The 17462-nt window shown below is 50.3% G+C and overlaps 3 protein-coding genes across 5 annotated transcripts; 2 read left to right on the top strand and 1 right to left on the bottom strand.

Annotated features, from left to right (window-relative positions):
• Window positions 1-198: 198 nt before the first annotated feature.
• Window positions 199-4786, bottom strand: LOC112875877 (hydroxyproline O-galactosyltransferase GALT6-like). The gene is made up of 7 exons (XM_025939879.1): window positions 3685-4786; window positions 3360-3592; window positions 2972-3259; window positions 2757-2885; window positions 2496-2669; window positions 1145-1252; window positions 199-892 (listed from the first exon to the last, which is right to left on the bottom strand). The coding sequence occupies exons 1-7, from the start codon at window positions 4511-4513 to the stop codon at window positions 686-688; spliced, it is 1968 nt and encodes a 655-aa protein (XP_025795664.1). The 5' UTR covers window positions 4514-4786; the 3' UTR covers window positions 199-685.
• A 2646-nt stretch (window positions 4787-7432) lies between these two features.
• On the top strand, window positions 7433-9749 carry LOC112875697. Of its 2 annotated transcripts, none has more exons than XM_025939639.1 (5): window positions 7433-7595; window positions 7680-7800; window positions 7920-8039; window positions 8154-8238; window positions 9398-9749. In XM_025939639.1, the coding sequence occupies exons 1-5, from the start codon at window positions 7498-7500 to the stop codon at window positions 9565-9567; spliced, it is 594 nt and encodes a 197-aa protein (XP_025795424.1). In that variant the 5' UTR covers window positions 7433-7497; the 3' UTR covers window positions 9568-9749. The 2 variants fall into 2 exon arrangements, with proteins under 2 accessions (XP_025795424.1, XP_025795423.1); XM_025939638.1 differs by having other exon boundaries at window positions 7680-7824.
• A 2782-nt stretch (window positions 9750-12531) lies between these two features.
• LOC112874750 (protein YLS3-like) lies at window positions 12532-16385 on the top strand. 2 transcript variants are annotated; one of them, XM_025938260.1, is made up of 4 exons: window positions 12532-12542; window positions 14184-14512; window positions 15014-15121; window positions 15926-16385. In XM_025938260.1, exons 2-4 carry the CDS (start codon window positions 14197-14199, stop codon window positions 16054-16056), a joined length of 555 nt encoding a protein of 184 aa, XP_025794045.1. In that variant the 5' UTR covers window positions 12532-12542; window positions 14184-14196; the 3' UTR covers window positions 16057-16385. The 2 variants fall into 2 exon arrangements, with proteins under 2 accessions (XP_025794045.1, XP_025794044.1); XM_025938259.1 differs by lacking the exon at window positions 12532-12542 and having other exon boundaries at window positions 13858-14512.
• Window positions 16386-17462: the final 1077 nt, after the last annotated feature.

Raw genomic sequence — 17462 nt, 5'->3', positions numbered from 1 at the left:
CATTTATCCCCGAATTTGCTTTAAATTCTGTAAAGAATATTTTTACACGTCCGGAATGGAAAAAGCTTTTCGAGTAAGCAGGTATACAGATGGTCATATGCTGACATTGCATAAAACTAATATCGAAGGAAATAGTTGCTGATAAAACATCATATAGCCTAAGTCGTGAACTGCGAGATGATGTCAAAGTCCGCCTGCTAAATCAAGTCATAACTTAGGACCATGTTAAAGAGAATGCACAGCAAAATTCTTGTACACTACCAAGATCGCTCATCTGTACCAGCTGGGTTGTTTCTGGTTGCAACCACAGCCAATCGTACCAAAAGCAGCAGTAAGCCAGTAACTTGACTAAGATTTTCTACCCTTCACATTTACAAATGAAGTCCAATAGCAGCGCTCGCACCGCCCACAGAACTTCGTCTATATGTTGAGATTAAAACGAGCACCAGAGGCTAAAGGCGTTACAGGCTGTTTGTGTCCATTCCCTTGTTTCCAGCTGAAACACAGCCTGGTCAGCTATACCAAAAGGACCATTAAATGGCCATTTGTTAGTCATCTGGAGGGATTAATTTACCGTCAGCTAATATTCTTGAATCTTGGGGTCTTCCAGGATATCAACTTCTCCACGAATATAGATGGGTGCTACTAGCACAGAAATGCTCAAGTACCAACACATCCACTATTGCTATCTCATATTGCAACATTGTGCTTTACCAGCCTGCAGCTTGTCCCACAAACATAACATCTGCCTCGGTGATTGGTAGTGTGCAGTGTAATAATCATCTATGCATCCGAATTGACAAAATTTGACGCTGTGGACATATTTAACAGGTCTGGTGCTGTTGAACCGCTCAACCCACATGCCCATGCTCACATCCTCCATTTTGAAAAGCTGCATAGCAAGAATGAAATTTAGATTCTTGCCAGAACCATTATGTCCTGCCTATTTTCTTACAAACCCATGGTCCAGCTATCTAGTGGCAGGGTAATCACAGTTGGTAGTTTGTTTATGAACTTTTGGAGGGAAATATGATCCGACAGGTCCCCAGTTATTCTTAAGCATGAAAATTGTCGAAAACCAGCTACCCTATGGGCCGCTATTAGTGTCATAAAATGCATACCAGAAGCAATCAACTGAGCTTACCCTTAATTTATGGTTTAAAAATTCTGACAGAATGGCATCTGCAATATCAGAAGATATAACATATCCAGGACCATTTGCATAAATTGGATAATCCTCTTCTGGCCATTCCTGTAAAGCACAGAAGATAAGCATAGATTAGAAACTGCATGCATTCAATGTGGAACTTCAGGGAATTCCATCGATTTTTTCCACTGACATACTGAGTCCGTGCAGTCAAGTGAGGTACAGTATACTACTTTGCTAATTGATAACTAAGCTCAGCCTTCTTATCAAAAAAAAAACTCAGCCTGATTGCATATCTGAAGGGTTGTATTACTAGTATAAGTATGATATTAAAGTGACTCTTACTATGAGATCAAAAACGTTGCACAATCACACTTGAGGTTAAGATATCTATCTTTGTACATACTGATTCAACAAAGCAACAAAGCCAACTCTAGCAGTGTAATAGCGAAAGCAGCAAACAACTACATCCGTTATTGTAAACTTTTACTGCTACAAAGACTAAATGTAGGCAAGCTCATGTTTCATTTTTATTACATTGAATAAAGATACGACCAAGTTAAGAAAATATTACATAACTGTCATATAACTAGCATGTATATCAGCACTGGGTGGATAAGAGCAGAAGCTACATACAGTAACAAAAACGATCTTTTAAGTGATTATTGATGAAATATATGCATACAACCCAATATCTGCAACACGAGTTTATGTGTTTGCAATACAAAATAATAATTTTGTATTTTACCAATGAAACAAGCTTCTGGTTGAAGATCAAAACTGTAAATTGATTTTGAAGTTCAGAAGATTCAAGGCTACAATTTCCTCATGTAAGACAAAAGTCAACCCACAGGGCTGTTCAGACCAAAAAAACCGAAAAATTAGACGCCAGCAGCACAAAGACATTTACAGGAAACAACTTGACAGAAGTGCTTTAGTTCCATGGGGAATGATAATTTGTTAGACAGTTTTGACTCATGGAGCTAATTTAATAGTTAATCCAGCTAGTAATGAGCAACATCGACTCATGCAGCACAGCATCATTCTCATTCAGTTATGTCATATGTTTTAAGTAATTGAATCCTTATGTGATTCTTTCAAACAGGAGAAAGATTCAGTAAATTTGATATCAAGGTACCACGAATCAACCTTTTACCACTCACAAGATTTCAGAAAAATTTACACCATAGTGGGGAAACAAGTTTGATTGCTAATGTTGTTTAATACCCAGATGGACCAAATACCCTGTATCGAATGGTTCGCTACAGCGTAGTGAGCAAGGCATCTTCAATCAATGAAAGGAAAAAATGGCATATGAGATTACTATGGAATTAAATATCAAGTTTACCTCGTAAGTAACAGCCCATTTCCCATCACGCAATGGCTTGTGGTGATAATTCATGTTCCCTATATAGAGACTTTCACCATCCCGGATTTTCTTCACTTCAGCCATTACTGATTCAAGTCTAACAAAAGTATCATCATCACACTTCATTATGTATCTAGCGGATACAACATGGACCTGAAGGACAAGTTCATTATAGTGAGAAAGTGTCTTCCAGCGACTTCACAGTAGCGAATTTTGAAGAAAGAAAGCTCTTAGACATACCCCATACTCGCATATGGCAATCGTCTTTAGAACCACCAAATCATAGCTATCCATGAATGGCACAATAACAATGTCCCCAAAAAACTCAGCCTCCTTTTTCAGCTCCACATTAATTTCATTTCTTCCATGCTGTAGAAAAGAAAATTACTGAGCTCAAGTACATACAAAAAGTCAAAAAAAAAACAGAGTACTCAAGTTTGGTCTTCAAGATTTACCAGGGCAACAAAAAACCGGGCCACAACATTCGATGACTTCTGGGCAGCAGACATCCATGTCTTTCTCACAGCCATACGCTCAGCAAAATGGTTGCCCGCTGACAGGATACCAATGAAAATCTCAACTGGTTCATCTGGGAGGGGAGGGGCCTGCCAACTGGGTAACATCTCTAGGTGCTTCTGTGGAGAAAAGCTAGGATGTGTAGTGGGCAAAGTCCCCGCAAACACTGATTGCACATCAAGGTCCCCATTCAATGATAAGCCAGTAGCATCCTCAAGCACAAACCCCTGCCAGCACCACCAGAGACAAAAGTTAACAACAATGTCAAACACCACCATCTATATTTCATTCCATTCCCCACTTCATAGACAAATTTGAGCCACTCACAGTGCGGTATGGAAATGATGTCACATGACGTCCATCAACATTCACATGGTAACCTTCCAATCCAGCGGTGAGCGTAAGAACAAACAGGTGGTCCTCCACGAATGGGTATGGCCAATCAATGGAGACCGTCTTTGTGCGCCCAATGAGCCGGTTCAGCCACCATGACGTTTTTGACTCCTCCGACCGGCCTTCGTCATCCCGAATCCACTTCTCACACTTCACCAACCCATCAACTGCAGAACAATTCAATCAAAAACCAAATCCTTGAGCCAACGTAATCGATAGCTAAACAATATTTTATCTGGTGACAGTGGTGTGTGCAGACCAGTCTCCTCGTCGGCACGGGACCTCCAGCCCTCGCAGCGAAGGGGAGAGCCCCACTGCATGCGGTAGCAGGTGTTCTGCTCGATCACCGGCTTGCCACTCCAGTCGCCGCGGAGGCGGGGGTTGAAGTGGAGAATTCTGGGAGGATCCTCGCCGTCCACCGTCTTGAGCCCCTGCAGCTCCATCATGAACTGCGACACCATGATCGGCTCTTCCCCCTCCTTGAGCAGCGTGATCTTAGGATCTCGCTCAGGGTGCGCCTCGTGCGGCGTCGCGGCCACCGTGATATACGAACCCAGCGTCAGCCCGCACGGCAGCTCCACCGTCCGCCCCCTTTCCCGGAACTGGTCGCCGCTGAGGACGATCGAGTGCGGGCACTTGCTCCTCTCCTCCTTGTCTGACGAATCCTGCGAGGACGTCAGGTTCGTCGCGAGAGTCTGCAGGTCGGCGAACACGCGGGCCCCTGACTCCGCCGCCTCGGCGGCGACCTTGCGCAGCGAGCCGGAGCGGGTGGAGTTGAGGTGGCGGAGCTCGAGGCCGGAGACGAACCCCGACAACCTGCGCGCCCGCCCGCGCCCCGCGTCCGCCGAGAGGGTCTCCCGGTGGGGGTGCTTCGAGGGCCGCGCCGGCGCGGCGCGCCCGCCCTCCCACGCGCCGTCGAGGTGGAGCTTCCGCGACGCCGCCGCGGAGGCCCCCGCCCCGGGCAGCGACGTGGACACGAGCGGCGACTCGAGGAGCAGCACGAAGAGCGCGTAGGCGAGGAAGAGCGCCACGAACCCCTGGATCGCGCGGCGGCGGCACGGCGCGCCGGTCCCCGGCGGCCTCCGCATTGCGCCCGGCGCCCGCGGCCCTCCCCCCGCAGGCCGCAGCGCGAACCCTAACCCTAGGCGGAGGAGGAGCTCGCGCGGGGCGGGAGGGCGAGGTGCGCGAAGCTGCCGCGCCCGCGCGTGCGTCTCGGCTCTCGGGCTCTGCGGTGGGCGCGGAGGCAGCGAGGCAGCGGCGGAGGCGGCCGAGCCAGCGAACGGGGAAGGGAAGGAAAACAGACGTGTTTGGAGCTTTAATTCCAATCGACGGTTTCGATCACACAAACCCGCGTACTTTACTCGCTAATCCCCCTCTTGGCGAATGTAATTCGGAGCTTCCCCCATTTTAAAAGCAGGGGAGAATTCGGGGCGGCGTGCGTGGACCTCGTGAGCTCGGTGCACGGGGCTACGTGACCCGTGCCGCGGGCGTGGCCGGCCTGAGGAGGAAGGGGTGCTCCAGCCATGGACTGGGTCCTTGCAGGTACGCGTACTCGGGGCCTCAGGTGGGGATGGAGGGATCCACGTGGATTAAAGCGGCGCGTGCCGGCCGTGACCGCTGCGCCGGGTGGGCGAGGGATCCCGTGCGGTGGGGCACTGTGTTGACCCGTGGATTTTCGCGGCGGGTGCGCCCTGCGATCAATAAAAATTGAGACCGGCCAAGCGAATGAGACGCCTGTGATGGGCGAACGGCCTTGGAATACGCTCCGGGTGCTTCGGCTAAAATATTTGGCCTGACACGGTCTGATGGAGGTGGAGTTGCATTGTTTGCTTATCTGACACTATGATTTGGTCGTTTGTTTTGGTCCGGTCGACCGGTCGGATCGGAGTAGTTTTCTGATTCTGTGGTATCCAAGTGTAGTTTGGCTGTTCCTCTGACATCCTGCGCATGTCTGCATTTTTGCATACTTTTTAAGCTAACATCTTATCTCTATCCGAAAAAGAGCGTGCGATAAGAGAAGAAGTCAACATACAACTGCAAATATAGAGATGCTCCTTCATAAACATATACTGATAATTATACTGTCAACAACGAAAGAGAAAGATAAACCTGTTCAACCTTTATCGGCTCCTCCCTTGTATCTTTATCATCTGTGCTCTCAGTAAATCATGGGAGAAAACAGGGGAGTGCCGAGTACAGATGGGTCGAGACATTCTTGTCTTTCCCAAAAGTGGTGACCAACTGAACGAGTTACTCGGTCAGGGAACTGTTCGCTGTCGTGCCCCGTCCCTTGCGCCGGTGGGCCCCGGTCCGGCAGCAATCTTGAATCGGTCCGGGGCTCGTAACGACGGCGACGAGCCAATCTGTCCGGACCAGCTGGTCCATCGAGTTCAGAATTGTCTGCTCCCCTCTCCTGCGCTGCACTCCCAGTCCCATCCCAGCTGACGCCGAAGTACACAAGGGACGGAGACCGACTCTGCAATCCCCATCCAACGGGAAACTTCAAACAGCACCACATCAAAGGACAAATCGTCTCCGGTTTCGACGTTTCGTCCTCGTCCTCTGCACGAGACCCAAGTGCGCCGAGAAGAGCGAAGAACCCGGGAGGTACTCCGCCAAGTTGGCGTGTCAGTTTTCTTCCCTCCCCCGTGTGGGCGCAGAAAAATGTGGAGGAATTTGGGAGAGCGCAGGGCGAAACGGAAAACTACCGCTACTTGTTTAGTTTGCGGCCCGTAAACATAAAAAAATCGTAAACGTAAAAATTTTTAAAGAATCTTACTAATTTGAAGTAATAAATGAAGTCTATTTATAAAACTTTTTGCATGGATGGGCTGTAAATCGCGAGACGAATCTAATGAACCTACTTAATCCATGATTTGCAACAGTAATGCTACAGTACCATCCGCTAATTATTGTTTAATCATGGATTAATTAGTATCATTAGATTCGTCTCGTGATTTACAATCCATCCATGCAAAAAGTTTTTTAAATAGATTTTATTTAATACTTTAAATTAGTAAAATTTCTTTGTAAAAATTTTTTTTGCCTTTCCGTCACGCAAACTAAACAGGCTCTGCATACCAGGGTCCGAGCTCTTCATTCGACGCAGTCACGCGTTGCCCGTGCACCCGTGCATGGGACGGAAAATGCGGGACGATTGGGGTGAGAAGACCTGCAGCGCTGCAACGTGCCCTATCTTCTTCTTCTTCTTCTTTTGTACTGCACGAGTTGCTTCGAGATTCGGTGACCAGATACCTTGGCAAGGCGCCAGCATTTCTTTGACTCGTTTGGGATTCTTCTGGAACATGCTTGGCATCCCTCGGCTGGCCCGTCCCACGCTTGTTCGCTTGGAATGCGGTGGCGCAAAGGATTCAAACGCGGGCGCCGAAAGCAACTTTTTCTCTTCGTCTCCGTATCTCTGGCTCACTGGCTGGCGGCCAACGGGGGCAGCACCAGCGGAAAGGAAGCGCCCCTCCCTTTTCTTTTTCGCAGCAAAAGAGACGCGCAACTTGCACTGCGTTGGCCGCCAGTGGCCGAGACGAGACTCCACTCCCGGGCTCCTCGCTAGTGGACTGGACAACTTGATCACAGACAACTTGAGCTCCCCAGCTCGCCACTGACCCACTGTTCCTTTGCGCCTTTGCGGCCATTGCGAAATGCTGCTGTCTTGCGACTCTGCCCAACTCCTCTTCTACTGGATAATGAACTGTTTTCTTCATGATGAATTGTTAATCTCCAGTCCTAAACAAAAAAGAATATGCAGCTGCTTTTGAGAGACAGAGAATCCTGCAGTCATCACTCTGCTTCTTTTCGGAGGAAAGTGCAGTCACAACACTAAACCGCAAGTTCGCGCGCAAAAAGTGTGCTAAGAATATCAGCCCAATAATTATTCGTAGGAAAAGGCCCAACCCAATAAATTGGACTGCTTGTAACATGGACCCGATAGCAGCCTGTTTCCGACTTTGAAGGCCCATCTAGCCTCCTCAAGGCCACCGTCAACTCCTCTCCGAGTCCTGACGCTTCTCTCTGTCCGGCTCATCTCCGACGGCCGTCGTTGCATAGAGCCATCGGCATGCCATCTCCGCGGCGGCCGCTCGCCTCGCCATGCCGCGGCCGCATCGTCCTCCTCCTCATCCCGGCGCTGCTGCTGCTCTCCTCCGCCGCGCACAGGTCTACCCCTCGTCCCCCTGCCTTGATTCGCTTCGCTTCCCTGTTCCACTCTCCCTCCTGACCGCACAGTGCGTTCCCCTGCAGCGCGGAGGAGTTGACGAGGGTGCTTAGCGTCGGCAAGGAGCTGGTGGGCGAGACGATGCCACTGCGCCACGGCCGGCGGGTCTACAGGATCGACGGGCTGCGGCCGTCCGCGTGGTACGAAGTCAAGATCTCCTACCCGGCCTCCGTATGATCTGTGCCCTTCATGTGAGAGAGAAACGAAATTGCATCATCTTCGTGTTCTTAGCGGCTGTGTTTATGTAATTATGTCTGTGTCTGTAGATACCCTCCAGCTTTTCTATTCGGCTTGTAGACGATCCTGACGATGCGAACTGGAGCAGCAAGAACAGGAGGCTGCTCAACACAGAGAAGATAATTTTCAAGGCTGAGGGTAGCAACCCGGTTAGTTTTGATCAGTCATCAACCAATGAGCTGTATTTGTTTCTTGCCTGCATAAATCTCAATGGCATGCGTTCATGTGGTGATTTTTTTATAGCTGTATGTGATTGATTTCAGGTTTATGTTCTTGTCACTGTGGAGCCTGAGGGTGTGGTGGCGAAGCCAAATGTGCCAGAGAGAGAACTCACACTTTTTAACATTGGTATGGCATTAGTGTTTCACTGTAATTCATTTCAGACGTCTTTTACGAAATTACGATGGGATTAGGGTGTGATTGGTTGCCCGGAGGAGCCCAGCCTGTGTCGCACCAGCCAGCCAGGCTCCCCCAAGCCAGGCTCGCCACATGCAAAGGGCCTTGATTGGTTATCTGTTCGTTCAGAAGCAGGATATGTAGAAACAGTGAATGGTTGCCTGTTTGTTCAGTCCCCATCCGCTTTTTTTACGTGCCTGCTGCCCACCGCTGCACCCCGCCAACCAAGCCCAGCAGAAACGGCCGATTCTCACGTTCCCCCGGAGCCTGGCTGCGGGGATGAGTTTGCACGCCGTGAACCTGGCCCGATGACTGAAGCAAGCAACCAAACTGGCGCTACCTGCATGCCACGGGCCTGGTTCGACTTGTTGCAGGCAACCAATCACCCCCTTAGTCAAAACCTGTTAGAACCTTTAGCATGTATATATGAGCTGAAAAAATGCATCATTTTACTCCTGAAGATAGTACTGGATGAATCAGGCTCTGTAATTTTATTATTATCCGTATGAATAATCAGTGGTTTGAACAGCATCATGCATTTCCTAAGTTGGTTCATCAGTGCTCAATGCTTGTTATTACACTGTTTATCCTTGAACTGAAAGCTTTGCAAAGATTATTTGTAAAAATCATATTAGGCTTGGATGCTTGATGCATGACCTTAGATTTGGAAAGCTAAGTTTCTTCCAACTTAGCTAAGAAAAGGCAGAGCTCAGTACACTAACTTAATACTACAGTACTACCTAACAGCTTCTATTTCTATTCTAGATTTCTCTAATTCATTGATCTGAATCCCTTTTTTTGCATGCTCTCATTGGTCCTAGTCCTACTAGTGGAGTAGTGGACGCTTTATGATTGAGTGGTTGGGTGTTCTAACTGAATTTTCATGAATTTCTGCTGTTCCCATTTAATAAGATACCAAGCATCCGGCATCCGCTTGTTTTCAGTTCCACATTATTAGTAGTCATTCAAAAATATCTAAGAACAAGTTCATGCACTGTGCCAGTAGACACCTTTGCAACCTTGGTCGTTTGTTCCCAGTAAAATTTCAGACTAGTATCAATCAGTGGGCTTGTGCTGGACCTGTCTGATGGATTAATGAATCTCTGTGCAGTTTGCGATGAACTTATGCTTGGGATCCCAGTTTTTGCCTGGTGGGTTGGAATCGCAGCAATACTCTGCATCGTGCTGGCATCGCTGGCACCACTCGTTCTCCCGCTGCATAAGCTCCTCAACTATGAAGGCTCGGACCTGAGCAAAGCTGATGCCGCCAAGATGTCATGATACGTGAAATAGGTTTGCAAGACACTAGTGCTCAATTTTGCAGAGAGTAGGCAACTGTAGTGATCTTTGCCCTTTCTGATGATCCAAGCGTTTGACAGTGATTGTTGTACCCTGGAGTTTAGTGCTCTACACATTCACTTCAATCCTGTTGATGACATATCAATCGTTCGGCCTTAAGTTTCTATTGATATTTTTTCTGTATATCGTTGTTGTGATAAAGCGGGATACTTCGCGTCCTTGCAGTTGCAGCTCCAGTATGGTGAAAGCTGACATTACGGTGTCGACCTCGTGTCGAAGTTGGATTGGTTAACAATCGACACTACGTCGGTGCCCGCTCGCAGCTACCTCTCGTGTAAAACGAGCTTATCATGGTTGCTTCTTTTTCTTTTTTCTTTTTTTGAGGGGCTATCGTGGTTGCTTCTTCTGGTGCCGTAACAGACAAGGTGCCGTCCGAGACACATGCAACCTGTAAAACTGCTCTCGCTACGGACGGCAGCCAGATCGTGTTCATCGGTCACTGCCTCACTGGGCGGCCATGGATACACGATTTCCAGGTGAATCAGAGCCATCAAGAAACGAATCTGAAAACGGTTGCGCAATATCCACAAGATATGCAGTTGCCGTCACTCTATCGTAGCATGATGGACCATTCATGAGCCTTTTCAATGCGCCGATGGCAATTTGTTCTTCTTCTTCTTCTAGTCTTCTCCCAGGCAGAGGGGCAGCCGGGCAGTGAAGGAGAAAAGAACACGTACCGGCGGGCTTCGTTCTGCCAACATGGAGGCCAGCACCGCCCCCAAGAAACATAAACACTAACCATCTCGCGGCTGCCAGGCCCGTAATCCGGCACGACAAGCACGAGGCGCGCTGCGGCGGCGGCAGCGCGGCGCCAACCGCGAACCGCCGCTACAGCGACACGGCGCGACGCCGCCCATCACCCCCTGCCTCTGCGTGGACGCAGCTCCAGCCACAAACGCCTCGCGGCGGTGGGTGTCTCAGACTCTCAGTTGGCCACTCCCACTCGGAATTTCGGATGCCAGCGTTCCCCTGCGCACGGGCAGGATTCAGTACAAGGGAGGATTTTTCTCACGGCACCTGCATGTATGGATCGATGGGGCACGCAGCTGCAGGTGCTGGGTGGGTGAAGTGTTAACGGCCGGCGGCCCCTCGTTCCCCTGGGCGTTGGAGCAAGGACCAACGAAACCGTGGTGGGAGTGCCTCGAGGGTTCAGGCAGCGGCGATCTCCTCCTGATCCTCTCGTCCTGCCTGCCCATGCTCGCGTTCTCGCTTTCAGTGCAGTTGCACATTCAGTGCGGCTTTCCATTCCATGGCTAGCGACGTTAAACAGTTGGACGCGCATTCAGTGCAGCTTCCCTTCCATGGCTATCGCGCCGTCATCCCATTCTCGCTAACGACCTGAGCTCGAGGGCGGGCGCATCGTTTGACAGGGCATGACAGTTCAGAGGGTGTGCATTCAGTGCAACTGCCCATTGAGTGCCTCTGCACACTCGTTGCAGCTCCCGTAGCTGCTGTAGCGGTAATCATTTCGCTGACGACTTGGGGTCGACAGGGCGCCTCGTTCGATCGTGCTATGCAACTACTTTGGCCTTAGTTTACACACGAACGGCAAGGGAGAGGCTGGCCGACTGCTGCCTGTATTTATTATTAGCAGTACTGCTACTCGTTAAGTTAAGCTCTTGCTCGATCAGAATTCAGAAAGAGATATCTGAACTTTGGAATGCTCGATTGATTGAGCTGCATAACCGAAGTATTTAAGCATGTTCAGTTAGTCACCGGCGATCGAGCGGCGGCCACTTTTTTTTTTTAAAAAAAATGCTGTAGATTGATCGGATGAACAAAGATGCACGTCGCTGTACGGAAACTCTGGTAATATCGACCGTTGGGCGCCTGTCAATAAGAAAACCCCATTCGAGTGCTGATGGTAAGTTGCATTGCGTGCGTGCGCTAAGAACAGCGTGCCACCACTTTCCCTCTTGACACGCACCTCATCATCAGCACCTGTACGCATTCAAAGTCTTCCCTGTCGATCGTGACACGGCGTAGAGGCTTAGCTTATGAAGAAGAACGTGTCAAGATCAGCAATTGCACCGCCAATTATGAGCGACGCTGTCTATCTACTGGAGCACTCTCAAAGCGACCGGAGCGAGAGCGTAGCATGTGCTCCATCGACCAGCGCACAGCGTTCAACGAAAGTTCGATCAACCGGGACTCGGCCAATCGCGCGCCATGGGATTGGATCGGATCTCCCAGGAAAGGCAACGGCCATGGACGGGATGGTGAGCCATAGCCGCCTATGCCCTCTAGCAAGCTACCGCCTACCAGTAGGCATGTAGGCAAGGAGGCTGTGTACTGCTCCTGCTTGTGCGGTCATGCCATTTCCGTCACGAGTTGCACGCTCTTCCGATCCGTAGTCCTGAAACTTTGGAGCTGCAGCGGCGGCGGCGAGCTGCCAGTGCCAATGAATCCTAGCCGGACGGACGGGTGGGCGGATGGGCGCCATCAATGAGCAGGTCTATCTAGTTATTGGTAATCAAGTCGTAAAACTAGATCAGAATCAATGATCGGCCGTCCGGCCCATGACCAGCAACCCGACACGGTACCACTCATGCACAGTGTTTCACCAGCAGCGCCAGAGCTCCGAGCCGCTGCCCGGCGACGGCGTCGGCGAGGAGGCGCTCCTGCCGCGCGTGCTAGCTCGTACGCTGTCGCTGCTTCGGTACTGCGTCCTGGGACATGGGAACAGTGAGCAGGATTGGAGGCAATGTATGCATGGTGTCCAGGCTCCATGCGATGAAGTAAAAGCCTCTCTCTTTTTTCGGAACTGTTCCGGCCGGCCGTGTTCTCCAATCATTGCCGGCGTGCCTCCATTTCCAGTTCCAGCCCAGCTCCGGTGCCGGTGCTTACTGTGAGTCCGTACGCGACCAACCGGCACGCTGCTTAGCTCCAGCACGTACGTGCGCCTCCAGTCCACGACTCGGATCGAGCTAGCTCAGTCCGTTCGGTAATCAGGCGGCAATGATCATACACGGAGAACACAGCGCTCTCTCTCTCTCTCTCTCTCTCTCTCTCTCTCTCTCTCTCTCTCAAACCGCTTTGCCTTCACAGACCGTGCGCGACTTAAGTTTCTCCGATCCTCACTCGGCATGTAGTACGACTACGACTAGCTTTAAGGATTTATTGTTACTCACATTCCAGGACACATTATAATGTTTATTACTATTACTTCCTCTATTTTTATTTAAAATAGTAGATATCGTATTAGGTTTGTCCTAAATTAAATTTGAACAACTTTAATCAAATTTATAAAAAAATAATAATATTTACAATAGCAAATTTATTTCATTGAATCCATGATAGTGCATATTTTGGATAGTGTAGTTATTGCTATATTTTCTATATACTTGGTCAAAGTTAGCTGTCGGTGTTTAACCTCCAATCCTACCGAGGGATATCACCGAGGTGGTAGATTGTAAGTGGGGTGTCGTCGAGATCAGAAACTTGAAGGTGCAAGTAACACAAGATTTAGAAAGGTTCGGACCGGCGAGAGCATAATACCTCACGTCATGTGTGGTGGTTTGTATTGTCTTAGATGATGTTATGTTTGGAGAGGATCCCTGTCCGCCCTTATATAATCTGGAGGGATAGAATTACATGGAAGTTCTAGCCAAATACGAGCTTATGAGTCCTACCCGAGTACTATTCTGCTAGTTTTCTTCAGTTCCAACTGATCTTACTACAAGCAGTTACAACTGATGTAGGGCGTGGATCATATTCTATTATTATTCTAAATTATATGTACGTCATATGCGCGATTCCAGATCTGATATAAATATAATACGATATTTAAATAAAAATGAAAGTAGTAGGATTTATGAATCGAAGCCAGATGCATGGCATATTGTGACGTGTACCGTCCCACCGGCCATCACCATTCACGTGTGCGTGCCAGGCGCCACGTCCTAGCTCGAGCGGTGGCAGCGGCCGCGGCCGGCCGGCAGCACCGCGCCAGCCAGCCCTGCGACCCCTGCCTGGAAGGCTGGAGCTCGCGAGACCACCAGCACTTCCTGCCGGAGTCCAGTCTCTCCAGCAGTGGTACACACCCCTCTCCACGAACCGCGCACGCACGCAACGCGATCTCCCAACCAACCTTCATCAATCGCAAGCGCACGGGACGGGCCACGCACCCGTCTACCAATCAATAAATACTAGCGGTCGAACGTGTCTCGCTCCGCCACGCCACTGGCTGGCTCCGCGATGGGCTCCACTCGACCGGATCGTGCCCCTACTAGCTGTGGGCGAACAACCGGGTGACCCAACCAACCCGCCGAGCTAGCTAGCTTGCTGACCTCGCCAGCTGCGGCCGCGATGCCTATATATCCTGCCCCAAGCACACGCCCATGCCGTATCGCCCACTGCTTCCTCTCCTCAGCTCCTCTAAGCTCTCTCTCGCTCTCGCTCGCTCTCTCTCTCTCTCTCTCTCTCTCTCTCTCTCTCTCTCTCTCACCCACAAGAACACACACGCCACGACACCGCCTGCAGGTCGACCGGCCGATCGTGTCAGGCATCATGGCCGCCCTCGCGCACGGCGGTCGTAGGTCGGCGGCGGCGATGGTGGCGCTGCTGGTGGCTCTGGCGCTGGCGGGCGTGGCGAGCGGGGACTTCGCGGCGGACCGGGCGGAGTGCGCGAACCAGCTGATGGGCCTGGCGACGTGCCTGACGTTCGTGCAGGACAAGGCGACGGCGCGGGCGCCGACGCCCGACTGCTGCGCGGGGCTCAAGCAGGTGGTGGCCGCCAGCAAGAAGTGCTTGTGCGTGCTGGTCAAGGACCGCGACGAGCCGGCGCTGGGCTTCAAGATCAACGTCACCCGCGCCATGGACCTGCCCTCCCTCTGCAACTACCCCGCGACCTTCTCCGACTGCCCCAGTACGTCGTGTCCTAGCTAGTACCACACCACCTCTATGTCTGCTTCTTCTCCTCCTCCTCCTCCTTTTTTGATGAAAGAAGCTAGTACACCGCCACCTCCACAGCTACTGAATCCGTGCATTGCACTGGCGGCATGCACAAGCGTCCAAATTAACGAGCTAGCCGTGCAGGTGCACGACACCGTGCGTGTGTACTCGGTCGTGCACGACGGCACTGTAAAAGGTGGCTACGGGACAGCAACACTAGTGCTGATCCGATCCAGCTGCGGCTGCAGGAGCCACCAGAGTAGGCTGTCCGTGTGCGCGGCACAGTTGGTCTGGCAGGCTCCGGTAGCTAGAACCTAGTACAAACTTTAGAACTTGCATTGGAGAGATTCTGGGGTAACTTTTGATTTGAAAACTTGGTGCTGCGTGTCCGTTGACGATCAAAATTATATTGGCACGTGCGTCAACACTGTCGTTAGTAAGTTGCTAACGTCTGGATGCCACTCTCACCCTGCAGAGATCCTTGGGATGTCGCCGGACGCCCCCGAGGCGGAGATCTTCAAGGAGTACGCGAGGAAGCACGAGTCCCAGAACGGCACCGCGGCCATACCCGCCGCTGCAACCGGTACGTTAATTAAAACTTATCTTTCTTCTTCAACTTTTTCCCACTTTATCCTAGCACAAGATAGATACAAAGCTACAGTTTCCGTGACCTTTTTGAACCACATGTAACGCTGGTACAAAAACCACATGAGAATTAAGAGCACATGACATGCATGGCCACCGGATCGCGTTCTTTCACTTGGCAGTTGGCACCTGCATCATCATCATCATCATCATCCACTTGCATCTTGCTGCCCGCAGAGCCATGGCCATTGACCCACTGTCTTCCTGGCCTTGCCCTTGATCCGTGGTCCTGATGACCCAGTGGCAGTGACCCCTGTCCGGAAACTTCCTCAGCTTTCTGTTCCCTGTACTAGTACGTACGTATCCCGTAGGCCGTAGCGGGGTGCTACGACTACGACCGGGACGTACGCGCCGCGCGACACGTACGCCAAGGCCCCACGCTATCCCCGACCCGACGTGCCCTGCCGCGGTGCTGGGAACGCCGAGTCGAGAACGAAAGCTACAGGGAACGCCGCGACCGATCGCGAGCATGCATTCAAGCCTGAGGTGACACGAAAGTTGAATGCCACCCGGCTACCCGTGGTATGGTGGTCCGACCCAACCGCACCGTACGCGTGCACGCACGGTTGGGAACATACACGTACGTGATCTGACCGGCCAACGACGGTCGCGCGGTGCGGATGTACTGGCATGTCGTCCTCAAGAAATGATGAGCTGCAGATGAGAGAAAGAAGCTACAGCCAAAATAGGAGCGTGTACTGCTCTACTGGCTACTGGAACTCATGTATTGTACGTGTTGCAGGTGCCGCGGGCGGGAAGAGCGCCACGAGCTCGTCGCCGGCGGGCGGCGCCGGCTCCGGGAGCAAGCCGGGCGCGGTCGTCGTCTACCTCGCGTCGTCGGCGCTGGTCGCCTTCGTCTCCGTCCTCGCGTGATGGGCGCCGGGCGCGACGCATTCGAGTGGCATTCATAGCAGGCAGGGGAGATACTGTTATACGAATCGGAGGAGGTGGAAGGAAGCCAGAGGGATAAAGAGACGAGCAGCAAAAGACACGCGTACTCTCTTTTTTTCTTTTAGCTTTTGTGATGAGACGTCGGGATGTGCTGACTGTGCACCAGCGACGCAGCTTTGTGCTCCCGGCAGTTGGGCTGTGCTGCGGTGCTGCCTTCCAGCCTGGGATTTTAATGTGGTGGGCAGAGACTGTCGTGCTGTCTGCCGGAATCTGATCGATTTGCCATAGCGCGAGTTTGGTTTGCAACTTTTTGTTTATCTTCTTGTTTGAAGTTTTCATGTCATCCTGTGTAAGCAGCATTTAGGGAATGTAATAGAAATTATGCCTGGATTGTTTATGCTAAAGAAACTCCATCCTTTTTTTCTTTGGAAAAATTGGCAGGAGCACTGCCTATGCATTTGAAAAGAAAGCAGCAAAAACAGTTCAAGTACAGTTAATATTACAAAGAAATTTTAAAACTCCTCTAAACATTGAAACTAAATTAGAACACCACGGGTGTGCCACATGCCACCCCTCCTCAAGTTAACTTCCTCCTTGATCTGCAGGACTACTTGGTGCGGCTGCAAGCATTTTTGATAAAAAAACTCTCCTGTTCCGCTCCTTCCACAAGTTCCAGCTTGTGTACATCAAAATGGCTGCAACTGAGCGCTTCTGTGCTGCAGGAAGCAGCGCTAAGCTCTCTTCCACCACTCCTCGACTCCCTCCTCTGGATCGTTAGAAACTCCATCCTTTTCATTTGGCTCTCTACTTAACAGGGGCATGTGATATTTGTGCAAAATGAAATGTGGTTGTAATTTTTTTTTCTAGTTTGCATGAGGTGGCTCAACACATAAACCACCAACAGTTTCTTCAAAAAAAACCCCCACCAACACGCCATTATTTTCTCCATTACTACTGCTCAAGGCGTGTAACATGGATTAACAAAGTTCCACATTCTGTTTTAACAAACTTACAAGATACTTATTGCTAGAATTGCAAATAAGCTATATAACTTTTTATCCCCCCAAGTCTCCAACAAACAAGTAACGAGACATATATCAAAAAGAAATCATCACAAATGGCATCTGATTCTACAACTCAGAGCAATAAAGAAATATATAAACAAAGACAATTGTTTATTTTTAATAAAAGAATATGGCACTGAAAAAAAAGAAGAGTACGAATGGCCACCACATGAAAAAAAATGAAAAACTGCCTTGAAAACCTTTTTACAGCTACTTGTCTACATTGACTAAACCAAGACGTGTCAACATTAGGCCAATGCTCCGAGCACAGCTATTTCTCCTTTAATTCCGTACCAGATTTCAACTGTCAAATTTAAGTTTCAA

This window comes from Panicum hallii, chromosome 9 (assembly GCF_002211085.1).
Source record: "Panicum hallii strain FIL2 chromosome 9, PHallii_v3.1, whole genome shotgun sequence".
Classification (NCBI taxonomy): domain Eukaryota; kingdom Viridiplantae; phylum Streptophyta; class Magnoliopsida; order Poales; family Poaceae; genus Panicum; species Panicum hallii.
The sequence above is the reverse complement of the archived record's forward strand: the minus strand, read 5'-3'. Positions and strand labels throughout refer to the sequence as shown.